At 42.6% G+C, this 20,727-nt stretch overlaps 1 protein-coding gene across 2 annotated transcripts in view; it reads right to left on the reverse strand.

Moving 5' to 3' along the window:
• Positions 1–20,727, reverse strand: part of BFAR (bifunctional apoptosis regulator) — a 28,458-nt gene that overhangs the window by 5,823 nt on the left and 1,908 nt on the right. The window contains exons 2-5 of one of the 2 annotated variants that reach the window (XM_036089183.2): positions 10,199–10,355; positions 8,214–8,418; positions 7,242–7,411; positions 4,389–4,533 (exon numbers count right to left, since the gene is read on the reverse strand). In XM_036089183.2, coding sequence (XP_035945076.1) covers positions 4,389–4,533; positions 7,242–7,411; positions 8,214–8,418; positions 10,199–10,233 — 555 coding nt within the window. In that variant the 5' untranslated portion in view covers positions 10,234–10,355. Of the gene's footprint in view, positions 1–4,388; positions 4,534–7,241; positions 7,412–8,213; positions 8,419–10,019; positions 10,356–20,727 lie in introns of both variants that reach the window. The other variant, XM_036089181.2, reaches the window with a different exon arrangement.

Genomic DNA, 20,727 nt, shown 5'->3' on the forward strand with positions numbered 1-20,727 from the left:
TGGAATCTGCGACCTAAATAATGAAGTTACAGTAGCTGTTTTAGCACAGAGTTCACACAGCCATTGAAAAATGAACATGGGCAATTTTGGGTAATGCTCGTGTTACACCGTTAGGTGAAACAACATTCAAAGACATATAGCAATCTGATCTCTCTGCTGTCGGCCCCACAGAAGCCAGGCCTCCTTCGCATCTGTTCCTAGAGGAGCACCTGGCTCACAATAGATATAAGTGTTTGTGGAATGAATAGACAAACAAAAGGACCATTTAAACTATGCAGAGAAAATTGTCTGGAAGAAAATAGAGCAAAATGCAAAGTAAACCGTGTTTGACTCTCAGGTGGGACTGTGGACAATTTATTTTCATTTTCATCATTGCGGAAAATTTTGCTTTGAAGAATGGGTATTTATATTTTTCCTGATTATAAAAGTAATTTCAAAGTGATTCAGTTTACTTGGGACACTACTAAGCATCATATAAAATGGGCAAAAGGTATGAATGGCTACTTCACCAAAGAAGATTTATAATAAGGATGGCAAATAAGCACATAAAAAGATGCTCAATATCATTAGTTCTTAGAGAAATGCAAGTTGGATCAGTGTGTTAGCACCATGCACTTATTTGAATGGGGACGGGTGGGTAGCAGGGCTCAACAAAGGGGCAGGAGGTAGCTTTGGGGAGTGATGGATATGTTCGCTACCTTGATGGTGATGGTTTCACAGGTGTGTGCAATATGTCAAAACTTATCAAACTGATGAATAAAGAAAGGAGATGTGCATATATATATATATGCACAATGGAATATATTCAGCCATAAAAAAAAGAATGAAAGCTTGCCATCTGCAATGACACAGATGGAGTTAGAGGGTATTATGCTAAATGAACTAAATCAGAGAAGGACAAACACCGTATGATTTCACTCATATGTGGAAGTTAAGAAACAAAGCAACCGAGGGACACCTGGGTGGCCCAGTCAGTTAAGCAGCTGACTCTTGGTTTTAGCTCAGGTCATGATCTCAAGGTCGTGAGATGGAGCCCTTGCATCGGGCTCCGTGCTCAGTGGGGAGTCTACTTGCAATTCTTCCTCTCTCTCCCTCTGCCCCCACCCCCACCTTGTGCTCTCTTTCTCTCTCTCAATTAAAAAAAATGAAGAAATGAGAGAATTACAGTATCACCATTTTGCAAGTAAAGAATCAATGATCATGGTGGCTGCTACCGTCAGAAAGAAACAATTAGATATCATGAGCCTCTTGATGGAAGAAAACGCCACCACCTATGAAGTAGTCTTGTCAAATACCCAAACCAATGCAAGCTTCTAGATATAACTACTGGAATATGGGATATGCAGGAGATAGTAGAACCTGTCAGGTGACACCACAGAGAGACAATCAGCTGAATTCAAGATGGAGGCAAACTACAGGCAAAACTATTGAGTTTCATCAACAAATAAATGCAGGATAACAAAAACAGGGAGGGAGAATCCATACACTACAAGAGACTTGAGAGACACAATGGCCAAATGTAGACCTTGTTTGGAACAAATGAACTGGAAGAAAAAAAGATATAGTACATTTATTTTTTTTTAATTTTTTTATTGTTATGTTAATCCCCATACGTTACATCATTAGTTTTAGATATGATATAGTACATTTAAATACTGCCAAGTTATGTGATATCAGGGAATTTAGTTTTGTTTTTAAATTTTTAAAAAAAGATTTTATTTATTTGAGAGACAGACAGTGAGAGAGAGAGAACGGGGGGGGAGGGAGAAGCAGACTCCCCGCTGAGCTGGGGGTCCTGGACATGGGGCTCGACCCCAGGACCCTGGGATCATGTCCTGAGCTAAAGGTCGACACTTAACCGACTGAGCCACCCAGGTGCTCCTAGTTTTCTTTTTAAAAGAGTCTACTTTTTAGAGATTCACAATGAAATATTTACCTATGAAAAATAAGGTATCTTAGATTTTCAAAACAGTCAGGGGTGGGAGTAGGTGGGGGATCACTGAAATCAACATGGACATAAGTTGCTGTAGCTGGTAAGGGTACCCGGCAGTTCTGTAGTGTTATCCTGCTTTTGTGTATATTTGAAATTTTCCATAGTAAATATCTTTGCATCCTAACGTAGGTGAGAAATAGACATGGGAGTAATTCATCATTCAAAAATGTTTCCCAACCTGTTTTTTTTTTATTATTATCCCCTTTTAAAAATATTTTTTTTTCATAATCCTGCCTCCCCATGAAATGTGAATACCACAGATATACTATACATCTGTTTATGTACTGTGGTATTTTGGAGGGGGCCACAAATCACAAATTATCTAAGACTTTTTTTTATTCTTCACCTCCCACCAATCAATCGCCTTGGGGGCAATACTGTTCTTGTAAAATATGCAAGATCTAAAGGAGCACTGGTCCCAGAAATAAAGTTGGAGTATGGCCAGCCACATCATGGTTAGTACAAGAGAAAGGGAGATGAGCAGGTTACCTATTTGTGGGTCTGGTGTCAGTGTGAGTGCTGAACCAGTGTGAGTGCTTGGCTTCCTATCAGAAAAGGAGGAAAAGCAACCACCCGGTAAGGTGGTTATGATGATAGCACTTCAGTGGGGAGCTGTTTCTTTCATGTCGAATGAGAATAAGAATTGCACCCGGACACTAGGGCTGGAAGAATCCTATTCACACACCTTTGGACCTGTGCCGACAGGGTCCAAAGGTCCAAATTGGCGATTTGTCAAATGGCCACCCTCTGGGAGGGGCTGCCCGCTCAGAAGACCTGAAGGAGCCAACTGATAAGATTCTGCCTGGGTCCAGAATCGCATTCCCATTTGCTCTGGTTAATATTAAGATTACTTTTACGTATTTTAAATAGAGAGTCAGCAATAACGCACAAAACAACAAACCTTCTCCATGCCCCGTCTTCAAAAATTCTAAAACAAGTGTTTTTTTAGTTTTAAAATAATATGTGTACAAAGTCAACACAATGTTTTCCAAATGGCACAGAAATGTATTGACAATAAAATTCTCCCTTCTGTCCAAGTCCCAACCCCTAGATGAAAACACTAACAGTTTGTGTATCCTTCCACAAATATTCTATGCAAATGCGAACATATAGATACATACAAATGTGTCTATTTTCCAATGTGCTTTTCTTTATTTGCAGTTAACAGTACAACTTGGGCATCCTTCCTTACTGGCACACCCAGAGTCCCCACCTTCTACCTTCTTCTGTACTGGTTATACGTACGGGTGCACCCTCTTTATTTAACCTGTCCTCATGATGGGCACTTCCCTTGATTTCTGTGTGCTGCTATTACCAACGATGCTGAGGTGAGCGTCTCATCGGATGACGTTTGGGGACTCAAAGTTCGGTTCTCTCTGTGATTACCGAGGAGGAGATGGGCACATGGGGCCCCGGGGCCTGCTGCTGTTCCATAGCCAGCGTGCCCTGGAGGAGCCCGGCAAGGGGCGCAGCTGCCCTGCCCTTGACCCCCAGACCATGCTACCCGTGCTCTATGTGCTAAGAAGTGAAACTGCAGGTCAGGCGGTGGGGGCGGTTTAAATTTTACTAGTTATTGATAAACTGCTCTCCACAGAGACTGCACCATATTTAGGATCCACAGAACACACGAATGTCTCTTTCCTTAGATTATGATGCTCTTGTCCTTGACAGGACCATAGAGGTGAAAACGATGCCATCTGCTTATTTCAGTTTGCACTTCTTTAATTATGAGTGAGCATTTCTTCCCTATGGACTTATGGATCATTTGTAATTACTTTTCTCCATGCTATCTTTTTTAGGATACAAGTCGGTATTTATTCCAGATATTTTATAATAAAAAATATTCGTTTTATGGTACAGTATTTGCTAAATCTTATCTGTGGTGCAGTCACGGTAAAGAGTAGCTTATCTTCAACTCATAAAGTTGGAGATGTGTATTGCCTGTGAGCTAGCAATCCCGTTCCGCAGTACACACCATAAAGCATAAGAATGTCCAAAAAATTTCCACAGCAGCACTGTTTCTAATAGCAAAAAGGGAAAGGATCTCAGGGTTCACTGGCAGGACAAGGCCTCAACTAGCACGTGCTCGAAAGCGAACAGGAGTGAACTGGGGCCAGAGAGGTCGCTACTTGCAGAAGGACGTGCTCAGTTCAGGCCCCTTCCGTGAAGGTTAGGGACCCGTGAAACAACACTCCTAGTGCTTGCGTACACACACCCCCGACACAAGTAGGGACCCCCAGCTCAGCGGCAGGAGCATGGTACCTCTAGAGAGGGTGGGGAGCTGGGGGCTTCAGGGGGGTCTGTGATGTTTTCCTACTCAGTGGGCATGCAGATGACGGAGAGGCTGTTCTCTACACTTTTCTCAATTAAAAAAAAAAAAAAAAAAAGAGTTCACCTTATATTCCCAGAGATTTTGGGGTGGCTTCACACCTAGGGCTTTGACACGCTCCAGTTCCAGGAGGATGGCTCTTCTGTGGCTGCTGTTTTCTATGGTATATGGCGCCCTTGAAAATTCTTCCTCTGTCAGGGTTAAAAGCAACCTGTCGGGGAGGGGGAGTAGCAGGAGATTTCTTTTGAAGGCAAACTCTTCACAGTCAGGCTTGCATCCTATCAGCACAAATGCTTTAGGCTTGAGTAAGTTAAGACACTTAGTATATGGCATAACAGTAATAACAGCAAACCACTGAATCTTCGTGACTCTCTAAAATGACTTCCGTGAGTCACCACAGATCCATTTAACAATTCTGCCCAGTAGGTGGCATGATGGCCATTTTGTGGCTGAAAAAATGGCTTGGAGACATCAAGTGGCTCAGCCAAGGCACAGCCTGGTCTCTTTTGCTCCTAACCTCTGATCTCCCAGCTACGCAGGCTGACCTCTCACATACTGCCCTATTTTTCAAAATGTGTATATATAGAAAAAAAAAATTAGAAAGAAATCCAATAAAATGTTATGATTTTAAGAGTAGCTGTTTGGGGGTAGTAATTTAAGAAAAATGATGGCAGCTCCCTTGTCTGATCCCTTTCATCAGAAAACATGACTCCACCTCAATAATCATTCATCGTTAAAAACACCCCGGTGCAGCAATAGCCGAGAGCCCCACGGGCACACGACCGCTGGTGGATGGATGGAGGCTCATTTCCTTTTCTGGGGAATTTGGAAACATTTATCCAAGTTGTAAAGGTTTATGTCCTTTGACCCAGAAATTCCAGTTCTAGGAATCTATCTTCTGGAAGGAAGGCAATTACTCAAACATGTATTAGGTAGGTAGAGAAAAAAAATTTTTTTTTTTTTTTTTAAAGATTTTATTTATTTATTAGAGAGAGAATGAGAGACAGAGAGCACGAGAGGGAAGAGGGTCAGAGGGAGAAGCAGACCCCCTGCTGAGCAGGGAGCCCGATGCGGGACTCGATCCCAGGACTCCAGGATCATGACCTGAGCCGAAGGCAGTTGCTTAACCAACTGAGCCACCCAGGCGCCCAAGAAAAAAAAAAAAATTTTTTTAACCACAACTGGGGAGAGGTGCTAATTCTTACAAAAAACAGACAATTCGAGTGGGAGCATTTGGCTTTCCCAAAGGAGGGTCAAGTGCTGAAAGCCCAGTTCCAGGGGGCAGTGAGTGGACGGCCGTCCGGGACAAGCGGATCGCGGCTGCTCTTGGCACTGCGTGGTGCGCTAAGTACTATCCTTCCACAGTCCCTCTGGGGAAGGAAAGACTCCAATAAAGATGGACAGGGCTCTGGAAGGGGGCGAGGGGAAATGCTGATGGGCGTAAGCGGGCCTCCCTAGAGCCTGGCAATTCGATACGGGAGTTCCTTGTATCAGGGCATTTGCTACAACATTGCTTGGAACTGCTTAGAACAGGAAAAAGGAAACAATCCAGATTTGTTTTGGGAGAGATCAAATAGACTCCGGATATACACATACATGCATATATACATACACATATATAAACACAGGTCTGGTTAGTATAATTGCATTTTCAGTTTAAACAAATAAATAATAGGGGCGCCTGGATGGCTCAGTCGTTAAGCATCTGCCTTCGGCTCAGGTCACGATCCCAGGGTCCTGGGATCGAGCCCCAACATCGGGCTCCCTGCTCAGTGGGAAGCCTGCTTCTCCCTCTCCCACTCCCCTTGCTTGTGTTCCCTCTCTCGCTGTGTCTCTCTCTGTCAGACAAATAAATAAAATCTTAAAAAAAAAATACATTTATGTGTATCTCTGTATAAACATGGAAAAAAAAAATCTGGAAAGATGTCCAGAAAGATGACCATGGTGGTTTTCCCTAAAGAGTAGAATTATGAGGGTATTTCACTTCCAATACCCTATAGTTCTACATTATTATTTTTAAATAAGTAGTAAATACCTGCTTCTTTTATAATCAAGGAGCAACACACAAAATGTCAATAACATAAAATGGTTCAGCTGCTTTGGAAAAACAGTTTGGCAGCTCCTCAAAAAGTTACACACAAGGATTTACTTTATGACCCAGCAATTCCACTCCAAGAGAGTACTGGAAATGCAGATCTACACAAAAACCTGTATGCTGAGGACCACGGCGGCACTGTTCGTAACAGTCCCCAAACGGAGCCAACCCAAGTGTCCGTCAACAGAAGGCTGGATAAATAAAATGTGGTTTGGCCACCAACGGGAATATTACTCAGCAATACAAAACGCAAGAGGCAGTGACACCTGCGACAACCTGGATGGACCCTGAAAATACTCTGCGAGGTGAAAAAGCCAGACCCAAAGGTCATGAATATTGTCTGGTTCCATTTATACAAAATAGTCTAAATAGGCAAATCCACTGAGACAGCAAGGAGAACGGTGGTTGGCGGGGGTTATGAGGACTGATGGCAAAAGAGTAAGAGCTTTCTTTTTGGGGTGATGAAAATGTTCTAAAACTAGACTGGGGTGATGGCTGCACCCATCGGTGAATATACTGAACACCATGGATTGTATACTTTAAATAGGTGACTTTTCGGGCGCCTGGGTGGCTCAGTCGTTCCTCCGGCTCAGGTCATGATCCCAGGGTCCTGGGATCGAGCCCCTCATCCGGCTCCCTGCCAGCAGGAAGCCTGCTTCTCCCTCTCCCACTCCCCCTGCTTGTGTTCCCTCTCTCGCTGTGTCTCTCTCTGTCAAATAAATAAATAAAATCTTAAAAAAAAAAAATAGGTGAATTTTATAGTATGTGGATCGTATCTCAATAAAGCAGCTTAAAAAAAAATGTCAGAAGATATTGCTTCTCACCTTCCATTTACTCTTTCCGCTAAAAACCTGTCTCTGTAGAGAGAGGCCCAAGGGCCCAGCTGCTCCAGCCAGAGGACGACTTCTTCCGCTGTCCACTTGGCCACGGCCTTGTGAACCAGGAGGTCGTGCTCAGATTCCCTGCTGCTCCAGTGATACACGAGCAGGACCACCTGGGGAAGAGGGAGAGCCCTTAACACAGAGGAAGGTCAGAGGCTGAGCATGAAGGGAATGATGCCACGTTGGTACAAGGAAGCAAAGAGAGCGGGGGAGCAGAACTCTCGGGGGGGGGGGGGGGGTCCTCTCACTGCTGGGCGGTAAGGCCATGAGGGAACAGAGTCAGAAACAGGACTCAGTGCAGAGCATCTGGGGGCACTGCACCCTTGACCCCAACATCTTGGCCGGTATAATGGACTTATCATGTGCCTTTTTTTGCTGGAAAATGTGTAACCTTTAAATTGTTGTAGCATGGAACTGAAAAGAAAACAGTCTGTCCATGGGATGTTAGTAAAGTGCCGTGCTCGAGACTGGACCATCAAGGTAGACATGGTTTCAGTTCTAATACCTCCTTGCATCGGCCTCCTCACCTCTAAAATGGGAACAGTAGGGGCGCCTGCCTGGCTCAGTCAGTAGAGCATGCGACTCTTGATCCCAGGGTCATGAGTTCAAGCCCCATGCTGGGCATGGAGCTTAGGTTAAAAATAAGAATAAAAAGAAATAAACAGACAAAATGAGAGTAATAACAGTGGCTATTGCAGAGGTTATGAAGAGCATGAAATGGAATAAGCTAACAATAACTGGGCTCTGAATATGACGTTGACTACTTGAGTACGAAGCATCCCCGAAGAATCATACAACCCAGATTTCCATGCACGCAGTGAATCATCGCATACAGGTATGCCATCAATTACAAAGGAACTGACTTCAGTGGAAACTGTGGAGGGCAGGGGCAGAGAAACACAGAGATAAACTTACTGCCACACCAGTTAAAGCTGTGAGCACTCCAGAAAAGAATCCCCCGCCTCTCTGAGGATTCACTCGGCCTGTGTTTGGAGCTAAAGGAACCTGATCATTCCCGTATTTCTGAAAGGCTGCAAGACTCTGGACTATGTCATTATTGTGCTGAATGTCTTCAAATCGCATTCTAATGGCATCAGGAAATAATTTTTCAATGGCATCCCTATGGAGAATAGAAAAAAAAAATCACAAGACAGTTATCTGCTTAAATCTTATAATGTTTAGAGGTTAAAATCAAACTAACAGTCAACATTTAATAATATACAAGCACTTTAGAAGAATGGACAAGAAGGTTGGTTATGGCCCTGTTGGTAACAGCAAAAAATGAGAAACAACTTACATGTCGATGGTTAGAGAAATAGTCAAATAAAACATGGTCTATTCACACAATGGAATGCTACATGGTTTTAAAAATGAATTTACTGGGTATCACTTGTATCTAGATGGGTACATTTAAGACATACATATCGTTGAATGAAAACAGTAAACTGTAGAACCATACAGATAGTACACCACAGACGTGAGGAAATATTTGGATTTCCTATTGGCACACATATGTATAAAAGTATTTTTAAAAATCTGAAGGAGGGTGCCTGGGTGGCTCAGTTGGTTAAGCGACTGCCTTCGGCTCAGGTCATGATCCTGGAGTCCTGGGATCGAGTCCCACGTCGGGCTCCCTGCTCAGCAGGGAGTCTGCTTCTCTCTCTGACCCTCCCCCCTCTCATGCTCTCTCTCTCTATCTCATTCTCTCTCTCAAATAAATAAAATCTTTAAAAAAAAAATAAAAATCTGAAGGAAATCATAACTAAGTCGTAACTGAAATGACTCTGGGGAAAAAAGGAAGGAAGGATGGCAAGATAGGGAAAGAGAGGTCCAAGGGGTCTTTAACTTTATCAGTAATAATTCTAATTTTTTAAGAAGACTATAAGCAATTGAAGGTATCTATGTATTGCTTATGTTATTAAAAATTAATTCATAAAAAAGAAAACAAGTGGAGTTGAGTAGTAAGAGGAAGACCATTAGGTCCTACTATAGGGCTCTCCATTTTCAATTACCCATAATCAGAGAATCTTCCTTCAATTTAAGAGCAACCGTCAGGTAAACCAGGCTGACAGATGAGAGCAAAGTATTTGTAAATATATCTCATATGAAAAAGAGAATGTTAGGTTAATGTTTTCATGGAGCTTTCTGATACTCTGTTGGTATCAAGAAGGCAACAGAAGAAAAGCAAGGATTTTAGCCTCAAAGACCTCACAGGTACATTATAAATATTATGGACAGAAGCAGAAAAGAACCTACTATCTGAAAGGTCTTGCCATTTGTTGTATGAGACTATGCATGAGAAGCTACCTCTATTGATATGAAAACTGGAACAGAATTTAGTCAAAGATGATGAAAATCAGCATCAAATTGATTTGTACAGAATTGTGCAGTTATACCACTTTCTCTATTAGACCTAGGTGTCCGCAGTAGATACAAATCAATAAAAAGTGTTATATGACAAAGGATTATAAGCAATGGTCTGATACCCAGAATTTCTTTTTCTCCTTTATGATAAACAATCACAAACAGATCACGATCACCTGTGAGGAAGGGAGTCTGGATTTGCAGTCCCTGGGCTCCCTGACGCACACATCAGCAGATCTAGAATGACCATGGAGGAGGGCGGCTCTGCGCCTCTGGCCCTCTCAAGCTTGGTTGCTCCCATGAAGAGAAAGCACACTGTGCTAGCTGCATGGGCTACCGATATGGACTGAGCATTACCTGAGGAGAATATTGACTTTAGGGAAACCTTCCCATTTTTCTCTGCATTCTGGACACTCTGTTTTCTTTGAAGAAGCCCACCACAAAGCTAGGCAGTGCCGGCAGAAGCTATGCCCACAGTTCAAGGTGGTGGGGTTAACCAGGATGTCGTAACAGCAGTGGCAAGAAAATTCACTAACAGAAATCTGAGGGCTGGTGCTCTGGAGAGCGTCATCCTTCTCGTGGGTCATCGTGTTCAGATCGTTCTGAGGAGGCTCCTCCATATCTTAGCAAATCCTGGGATGCACAGGCACAGAAAGCTTCAGACTTAGAGACTGTTGCAAAGCATCATTAAATCTAGAAAAAAAAAGACAACAACAGAACTGAGACAAATAGTTTAGCAGGTGTTTGAGATTACTGCCGTTCTAGTAAAGGCAATTTTTATATCTGACCAACTTAATGTCTAAAAATTCACATTCCATAAACCAAATAAACCTCGCTGAATTTTTCTGCTCTGTCATACTTCTGAAAATTAGGTGAAGCAAAACAATGTAGCGGAAAGCTCAATGGACTTGGGGGCAGTGGAGAATCCTGGATCCTCCTCTTTCACTAACTTACTTGGAAAATGTAATTCCTCCGGCCTCAGTTCTCCCAATTAAATTTCTCAAGTCCTTTCATGTGTATGATTTAAACAAAACAAAACAAAACAAAACAGCTTTTTGGGCCAGTAAAATGTCTGGAGTTGGCAATAACAGATGTACTTCATGTAAATAATGCCTTTTTTATCCAGACAAATCTGTCTTCTCGTTAGGTAATTATTTATTTCATAAACATGTGATTGCAGAGGCTCCCACAGGAATAGTAGGAAAAAGTGAGTGAAACCTTGTTTTCTGAAGTGCCCTGTGCCAGATCAACTCCCCTGGGGCTCAATATACCCTTTCAATCCAAACACACATCGCGCCCTCTGGATTTGGCCAATCTGGTGCCACAGAAACATGCTAATGTTGGTAGTAAGCAAACGGCAAAGGACCATCTCTTCTCGTTCTTATCTGGGTCTTAGGAGATTGTTTTATGGAGTGGAAGTATGGAACACCATGGAATTAGAATCCTAGCTCCTCAATCACATGCTCCGTGACTACGCATAAGTTACTTGAGCTCTCTGAGTCCTGTGTTCTCAACTGTGAAATGGTGGTTAACAGAAACCTTCAAGGCTTCTGGTAAAGATTAGAGACACTGAAAGTTAAGTGGCAAGGATGGTATATGGCATAAACAGGGGCTAATGAAATGATTATTCACAGTATTCCCGGTATTACTACAGTAGAGGCGCTGATGGGTAAGGGTTTCTCCACCTCGCTATTGTGAAGACAAGGGAAGTCAATCTCTCTTCATCACTCATGGTGGTCATGCAAGAGAGGGCTCAAGTTTTTACACATTCCAGGTACAGTGGTTAAGAAACAGGTTCCAGGTCTGGGTTGCCTAGGGTCTTATTCCATGTCTGCCATTCAGTAGCTGTGGGGACTGGACTTCCTAGAGACTCAGCTTCCTCATGTATAAGTGGGGGTGGTAATAGCATTTACCCCCATTGAGAGGGTTTAAGAATTAAACGTGAGAATGCAAGTGAAGTGCCTCGTACAGAGTCTGGCACGTGGTAAGTAAAGCACAGATGGTAGCAATTTACCTGCTTTTAAATATAGTCATGAGAATTGTATCACCTTTTATTATTTTGAAAGATTTACTTATTTATTTGAGAGAGCGAGTGAGCTAGCGCGTGTGCACACTAGGGCGTGTGAGAGGGAGAGTGGGGAGGGGCAGAGGGGAAGTGGGAGAGAGCAACCCCAGCAGATTCGGCACTAAGCATGGAGCCTGACATGGGGCTGGATCTAAAGACCCTGAGATCATGACCTGAGCCGAAACCCAGAGCTGGATGCTCAACTGACTGAGCCACCGGCATTGTATCACCTTTTACAAAGTGATGTATTATGCTTACATAGAGCACTATATTTTAAGCAAATCTAGGGGCACCTGGGTAGCTCAGTCAGTTGAGCGACTGACTCTTGGTTTCTGCTCAGGTCCTGATCTCAGGTCCGGAGACTGACCCTAGCGACAGCTGGTGCTCAGGGCAGAGTCTGCCTAAGATTCTTTCCCTCTCCCTCTACTCCTTCCCCCTACTTTCTCTCTAAAATAAATAAAACAAAATCTTAAAAAAAAAAAAAGCAAATCTATAAACAAAGACTAGAAGAAAATACAATGAAGTATTTGTAGCAGGTCTGGGTATGTTGGGTGGGGGAGGGTTGTGATTCTTTTGGTTTTGGTTTTCTGTATTTATCAGGTTGTTCTTAATGAAAATGTGTAATGTTACAATAATTGTAAAAATATATATGAAATTGTAAAAAAAAAAAAAAAGTTATATTCCTTTTGGCCCAACACCAGTGGGGGATTTTCAACGCAAAGAATAAACAACTGAATTTTAAACTCAGTGTTAAAGTGGAATAGAGATTCCTCATCAGTACTAAAAAGATAATTAGGCAAAGATAAAGTTAAAAGATTAAATATAAGATATACAATTTTAAAATATAATTAAATTAATGTTATTCATAATAATAAATAATAGTAAAGAGGGGAACAACCTTCTGTGAGGCCCAAACTGTTCTTTTTGGGGCGCCTGGCTGGCTCAGTGGTGAAGCATGAGACTCTCGATCTCGGAGTTATGAGTTTGAGCCCCATGCTGGGTGTAGAGGTTATTTAAAAATAAAATCTTAAAAAAACCCCAAAAAACTGTTCTTTTTGGAAGACTTCAAATAAATGTTCTTAATGACAAACTTTAAATCATTTCTGATAATCAATCATATTTGTTTATTATTTGTATGTTTAGGAACATTAAAAAAATTCCTAAGTTGCTTTCCTTTGGGCAGTCTCTTCAAATTGCTAAGGAAGTAGGAGATCTTACATAGGTTTTTAGAAAAAGGAATCATTTTGATAAAGTAGTTCCTTTATCTGGCTAATGCTGATTAAACAGCTGCCATGAGAACATTATCCCAGGAAATAATAATTGACCCACTGCTATTTATTTGCTTATCAGTATTATTTTTTAAACATTTTATTTATTTGAGAGAGAGAGAGTTCATGTGCATGAGTGGGGGCACGGAGGGGCAGAGGGAGAGGGACAAACAGACTCCCCGCTGAGCAAGGAGCTGGACATAGGGCCCGATCCCAGGACCCTGAGAACATGACATGAGCCAAAGGTAGATGCTTAACCGAATGAGCCACCCAGGCGCCCCGAACCACTGCTATTTATTAGGCATCTCCTGTGAGCTGGGCATTGGGCAGGCCCCTTAGGTACATTTAGGATCTCACTTGGATTCAGGGTCAGAGGAAAGATCCTGAGGCTCCCAGTGAGGGCTGGGCACGGGGTCAGAAAAGAGGGGCCTGACTTGGGCACTGCTGTCAGCATTTTCATGGGGACCAGTGAGTGACCCAGAGCTACAGGTCTGATATAGGGGTCTTGTGTGCCTAGTTAATGACAGGTGGGCCGATGGGAACACATAAAGGCTTCAGGGGCAATCAGATCAGCAAAGCGGTGCTTGAGTACGATAAATCCCCTCAGGTAGGAGGACCACACTAGGATAACTTAGAAGTAAAATGTTTATCACTTCTAGGACTAAGGTGACAAAAAATGAAAAGAGCAAAGGAATGAAAAGCGATAAAGAAAGGGATCAATGTATCCGAGAGATGTTAAGAAAATAATTTATGGGCTCCGGTGACTAGAGGGAAAGAATGATCAAAGATGCTGCCTAGGTGTCAGAGGTAGGGAAGAAGAAAGGTACTTGTGATAGAAATGGGTCACTGTGAGCACATGGGGCTGATCTTAGAAAGAAGTGGAATTTTAGAAAACTTAAGTTTGAGGTGATGATAAGACTTCCAAGTAGAATTGTTGAGTGAGCAGCTGGAGATACAAAACTGTAGATGGGAGTTAAGAATGAGGCGAAGTGTATATGCATTTCAGAGTAATTTGCAGAGAAATGACAATAGGTATTGAAATTCATTTCTTAGCAATTAGCCTTTTATTTTTTTAGAAGATTTTATTTATCTGAGAGAGAGAGAGAGAGAGAGAGCATGAGTGGGGGGCAGAGGCACAGAGGGAGAAGCAGACTCTTCCGCTGAGCAAGGAGCCTGATGCAGGGCTCGATCCCAGGACTCCGAGATCATGACCTGAGCCAAAGGCAGACGCTTAACAGACTGAACCCCTCACCAATTAGCCTTTTAGAACTAGAAGGTAAGAGCGCCTGGGTGGCTCAGTTGGTTAAGTGTCTGCCTTCGGCTCAGGTCAGGATCCCAGGGTCCAGGGATCGAGTCCCACATCAGGCTCCCTGCTCAGTGGGGAGTCTGCGTCTCCCTCTCTACCCCTCCCACCTGCTTGTGCTCTCTCTGTCAAATAAATAAATAAAATATTAAAAAACACCACTAGAAGGTATAAAGCCATTCCCTACCTTATCAGCTCTGAAAGTTTATTTCTCATGAGAGAAAACAAACCACACAATGGCATCTAAAAGGTATTTTTAAGTCGTATTTTGAAAAGCTGAAGTGGCCACTAGTTTTGTCTCAAAACTGTCTTTAACAAACTAGAAACTGCATAGACTTTGATTACCTCTTAGGAACGTGGCTAGTTTCAGGTTACCCTACATTCAAAATGTGAAAGCTAACAGAGAAAGAGTACAATCTTAACCGAAGTCAGTTGATCTTTTGCTATTTCTGTCTGTCTGCTTTTGGGTTATTTCCATGAGGGAAAACAGCACTTTTGGAGGAAGAAAGTACCTCTTAAGTGATAAAATGTAGCTCAGACACCAAAGTTCCAAGCTGTGGGTCAACAACCCTCCTGCACTGGCAATGATTAAAGGCCTCTTTGAGAAAGCCAGTGTTCTTGAGGATGTTTAGAGATCTATAAACTCAGCCCACAGCAGGAGCTGGGAGAGGGTTTTGCTGGCTCTTTCCGAGTTCCTTCACAAGGAAGCAGTAGAATGTCCCTGTGGCCTACTGTCTTCTTTCTCTGTCTCCAAGGCTCCCGAGAGGACTGGGGGAGGAGATCCAGTCCATTCTCTCCCCCCTGTGCCCTGTTCACAGGGATACACTTTGGTTTGTGTGCAAGCGTCACATGAAATGACAAGTGTTAATTACCTAGTTCAAAACTAAGGGGGAAGAATGCCTGAGTTTGGAAAAGTCTGCAAAACTGCAAACAGAGACAAGTTTAAAATGACAGGTTGAACAGCACAGAATTGAAGAGTACAGCTAACCTCTGGGGCCTGAGTCACTCTGAAGAGCTGTGGTTTCTGAATAAAAACTTGGGTCTTCAACTGATGTCTGCAGAGGCAAGTCAAGAGGTCCATGCGTGCTCCGAAATTACATGCCAGGCTTGTGTTTGTACACAGGAGTGAGTAACATGAGCACTTGCTTGAACGAAATCTATAGTTTTTATTAGGTTCTCAAAGAGGATCAAGATCCAAATAAAGTGGGTGCCTGGGTGGCTCAGTCGTTAAGCGTCTGCCTTCGGCTCAGGTCGTGATCCCAGGGTCCTGGGATCGAGTCCCACATCGGGCTCCCTCCTCGGCAGGAAGCCTGCTCTCCCTCTCCCACTCCCGCTGCTTCTGTTCCTGCTCTCGCTATCTCTGTCTCTGTCAAATAAATAAATAAAATCTTTAAAAAAAAAAAAAAGATCCAAATAAAGTTAAAAACTCCTGTTTATCCACCAAGATAAAGACTTTTTTTTTAATTTTTAAAGATTTTATTTATTTGTGTGTGTGTGAGAGAGGGAGAGCGCACCCATGCAGTGGGAAGGAACAGAGGGGTAGGGAGAGGGAAAGGGAGAGAATCCCAAGCAGACTCCCTGCTGAGTGCAAAGTCCCATGCAGGGCTCCATTTCATGACCCTGAGATTATGACCTGAGTCGAAACCAAGAGTCAGAGGTTTAACTGACTGAGCCACCCAGGAGCCCCAGTATAAAAGATTTTATTTATTTATTTATTTATTTGAGACAGAGGGAGCATGAGCAGAGGGGAGAGGGAAAGGGAGAAGCAGACTCCCCACTGAGCAGGGAGCCCCATGTGGAGCTCGATCCCAGGACCCTGAGATCATGACCTGAACTGAAGGCAGACACTTGACCGACTGAGCCACCCAGGCACCCCATTAAAGATTTATTTATTTTGGAGAGAGAGAGAGAGAGGGAGGGAGAGAGGGAGAGAGTGCAAGCAGGAGGAGAGGGAGAAGGAGAGAATCTCAAGCAGATTCCCTGCTGAGCGCAGAGCCTGAATCGGGGCTTGATCTCACAACCCTGAGATTATGACCTGAGCTGAAATCAAGAGTTGGATACTTAACCGAATGAACCACCCAGGTGCCCCCAGGATAAAGACTTTTTAAATGTTCTACAGCCCTCTGCTTCCTAGAGTGGTTATAATGAACCCAGGTGAGCCTTTCCAAGTTGAGGTAAATACTATTGCCATGAGCTTCCACCCTTTGTATCCTGGAACAGTCTCCACACGGGCAGCCACCACTCCACTGTGGTGACATCTGGCCTTTGGACAGGCTTTCATATGGTGTTGCTCTTTCTCCCTCTCTCCCTAACCCCCTCTATCCTTCCTCCTCCTCTCTCCCTTCTCTTGAATTTAGTGCTGGTGTTAAAAAAAAAAATCTGATTCCACATAAAAATCCAGACTCCTGGCTTCTGTTGAAAACGTCAGAAGACCTGGCAAGACTGGGATGTCATATGGAGTGACAGGAATCAGGTCGAGCTGAGAAACTCAGCAGCTGCACCCTTCAGATAGGGCATGTCCGCTCTGGTTTGCTAGTCCTCACCCATCTGTTTTCAATTTCTGTTTCCTTCCTGACCTTGGGCATATTTGTGTGAGTATCTGTGTTTTTATGACCTCTCCCAGGGTTGATGCCTTCAGAGTCTACTGATGGATGCATGAGGTTTCTAGGTTAACTGGTCTTAGGCTAGCAAGCTTAAGGAGTTCTATCAGCTTATAGTTTTCCCGTCTCTTGATTTGCAGGCAGGTTGTTTACCATCATTGCTGAGAAAGTACCTCTGAGGTCTTCCACAAAGTTTTCTAAATTACTGCTTGTATTCTGTTTTATAATCAGAGGCCAGACACCCCTGTTCAGTAGATTCCATGTGTGAAAGGCTCTGGATGAATCTGAGGGCAAGTCTAAAAATTCTAAGTTGGCTTTAGTCTCATCATATCCCCAGAGACCTAGGTCAAAATGAATGAAGCGAGAGTTTGTGGGCTCTTCTATGTATCAAATATTTAGTATAGGCCTTTAAGACACCTGCTTTAATATTTTGGAGTTACTTCCTGGTTCTAAGAAACTGTAATTTTTTTTTCTGATAATAGCTAAGGTTTATATGGACCATGTAACAATGAGGTATACACCTCGGTTTCAGAAGACAGGTTCTGAGTCCCAGTCTCACTATTTATGAGCCATGAGATTGTGGGCAAATCAGTCATTCTAAGTCTCCCATTAGCATACATAAGGAATGGGGTCACCGCCGCCGACCTCACAAAGCTGTCATGAGCATTAAGGAGACACGTATAAGCAAGCACCAGCACATAGGAAGTGTTCAGTAAATGTGGTCTCTTCTTCCACGTCCAGGTGTGTGACACTTCTCAAACCGTGTAAGTGAGGAATCTCAAAAGTTGTTCTCATGCTCATGCCATATAATCAACAACTTGTTCTGACATCTCACCAATGTAACTTTTAAAACACCTGGAAAGATATTACTTCCTGAGGAAAATACCATCTCTAAAATTTCAGTGTCAAGAAATGGCATAAAGTTTTAGAAAACATGAATATGTGAAATATGACATGAACAAACTGTACAGTTGACCTTTTCTAAAATGTTCATGGGCATGATCTGTTGGCACAACTGATAGGAAACAATGATCACAGTTTGATTACTTGGGCAATTCCAAGATCTCTATCACTGTAACCTTTTCTGTGTTTCGCCAAAGAAACACCTAACAGACAGGCTATAGTTATCTGAAAACTCTATGAAGGAAGAAAAAGGGCTGGGATACAAATAGTCTCCCAATTATTCTGGCCGATTAAAGAACCTGCAAGGAACTTCGCTACTGCTCCCGTGGAAGGACAACTGTTTGACTTGGTCAAGTACTTATCTGTGGATTCATCTAGAGGGCTACTCTCTGGAAGGAGGAGGGAACACTGTTGTCACCTGTTCGATCCCTTAGTCACCCCAACAGCAATTAATACAATAATCTGCATTGAATTTATAAAAAAAGAATCCATGAATTCTGAGTTTAAGTGGAGAATTTTTATACCTTAGCTTATAAAGATTTCACATAACGATTGTTAACTCTTGAGAAGTTATAACCCTCAAACTGCTTTGTTCAGTGGTATATAATTACAGTTCTACCTGTTTATTCAACAAAACATTAATTGTGATGACAGTATATACCTAACGTTTTAGGAATAATCCTTTGGAGGGCTAATTTATTGGATTGCAGCCTGAAAATATGATCTCAATCATTACTTAGCAAAGATGTTTCACTGCAAGAATACAAACATTCTGGCTTTATATGGGCCTTTAATTAGGCTATTTATTTCTTTTCATTACATATTACTTGACAATAAAGATTAATGACAATTGCTAATATTTACTGAGTCCCTATAATGTGAAAGGTAATCCTATGAGATAATTATTACGCTCATCTCCATTTTACAGAAGAGAAAATGGAGGCCTCATTAATATAGGGCAGAGCCAGGTGTTGAATCATGGTCTGAGTTAAAGCCTGACCTCAAAACACTACATTATTCCAACACGGTAATCAGTAATAGCTAATGGATCAAAGGACTAATTTGCTCCTTTATGCTGCTACTATGAAGTTGAGAAGTCCAAACTGAAGGAAATAAACTAGGATATGACAACACTGCATTTTGGAACATAAACTCCAGCTTATGACTGTTAGGGTGAGCATGGGTTTCCATGAGATAAATAAGCAGGAACAGTTACAACAGAAACAGGGGTGAGGGGGTGCCTGGCTTACTCAGTCCGAAGAGCATGTGACTCCTGATCTCAGGATCATGAGTTCCAGCCCCATGATGGGTGTAGAGATCACTTAAATAAATAAACAAACTTAAAAAAAAAAAAAAAAGAAAAATAGCGATGCCTATTTTTGGCACCACATGTCTCCTTCTGGGGACAACACTATGAACACTGATAGAATACTACAGACATTTTAAATGTCCAAAGAGTGACTGCACACATCTAGTGACTATGAAATAAAAAGAAATGTGCCCAAATGTAAGCAAAGCAAGGCAAGGGTCAGAAATGGCAATAAAGAGAGAATATTATGTGCATTTCTTGTAGGTGGCAGAAATTGGCTTTCATTAATACAAGAGAAGCATTTCTGGGCTCTTACCAACTCTTGTCCAAATAGACATTCTTTTTTTTTTTTTTTTTTTTTAAAGATTTTATTTATTTGACAGAGAGAGAGACAGCGAGAGAAGGAACACAAGCAGGGGGAGTGGGAGAGGGAGAAGCAGGCTTCCCGCTGAGCAGGGAGCCCGATGTTGGGGCTCGATCCCAGGACCCCGGGATCATGACCTGAGTCAAAGGCAGACGCTTAACGACTGAGCCACCCAGGCGCCCCTAGACAGACTTTCTTTTTGGAAGGAGTCAGAAATTACTAGGGCAAAGGTAGCTAGCTAGCTCACAGGAGGTTGACTTGCTGCCTGAACTTTGAGGCCACAAGATTTATTGCTCCTGAGTGGTGCTGGGCAAGAGAACACACTAGACAGGTGTCCTGGCTCTCCGTGAGACTGTCCGCTTTCGTTTCTGTTATGTCGCATATACTCAACAACCTGTCCTGTGTTAAATGCTGTAGATGTCCAGTAACTTGTGATAAAAATACTGGTTAGCAAGCATACTTCAATTATCAGTTTGAGCAGTCTTTGCCTCTCCAAATCAAATCCTGAGCTCCTTGAGATCAGGTATGAAGCCACAGAATTCTATCATCGTTCCTGAAGAAGCTGGCACAAAGATGGGTTCTGGATATTTGTAGATGAAAATCAAATCAACATGTATCTGACTCCCTATGACAGAAACATCTGACAGAAACACCTGGAAGTTTGGTGAACCTGAATAAGGGTATCTGAGAGAGAGGCCCAGGAACCTACATTTTCAACAAGCCCCTTAGGAGAGTCTTATGCAAACAGAGGTTTGGGGACTAGAGAGCTGTTACATACTAATAAATAAATGTATATACCTAAATATATGTTTCAGACAAGGTATGGGTAAGGTGTGAGCAAAAAATAAAACACTTCTCATCTCATTTCCTCTTCTCTCCAGTACCTCCTCTGTCCAATGCCTGAATCATCCTCCTGGAGCAAAGTTCTAATCCAACAGTTCCTTTGCTCAAAACCTTCTTGACCATAAGAAATTAAAGCTCATAGTTATAAGCCTGTCATTTAAGAATCTTTATGGCCCGCTAACAAATCAACGCAACTTTTTAATGAGTTTTTTTTTTTTTCCCTAAAGTAGGCTACACGCCGATGGTGGGGCTTGAACTCATGACCCTGAGATCAAGCATCTCATGCTCTATGGACTGAGCCACCTAGAAGCCCCAACACAACTTTTTAATAAGAGCACAAAGTCTGGAGCCAGAATGACTGGTTTCGAGTCCCAGCTCCACCAATTCATAGTGGGACCTCACGCAAGTCA

The sequence above is a fragment of the Halichoerus grypus genome, chromosome 6 (assembly GCF_964656455.1).
Source record: "Halichoerus grypus chromosome 6, mHalGry1.hap1.1, whole genome shotgun sequence".
NCBI classification, from domain to species: Eukaryota; Metazoa; Chordata; class Mammalia; order Carnivora; family Phocidae; genus Halichoerus; species Halichoerus grypus.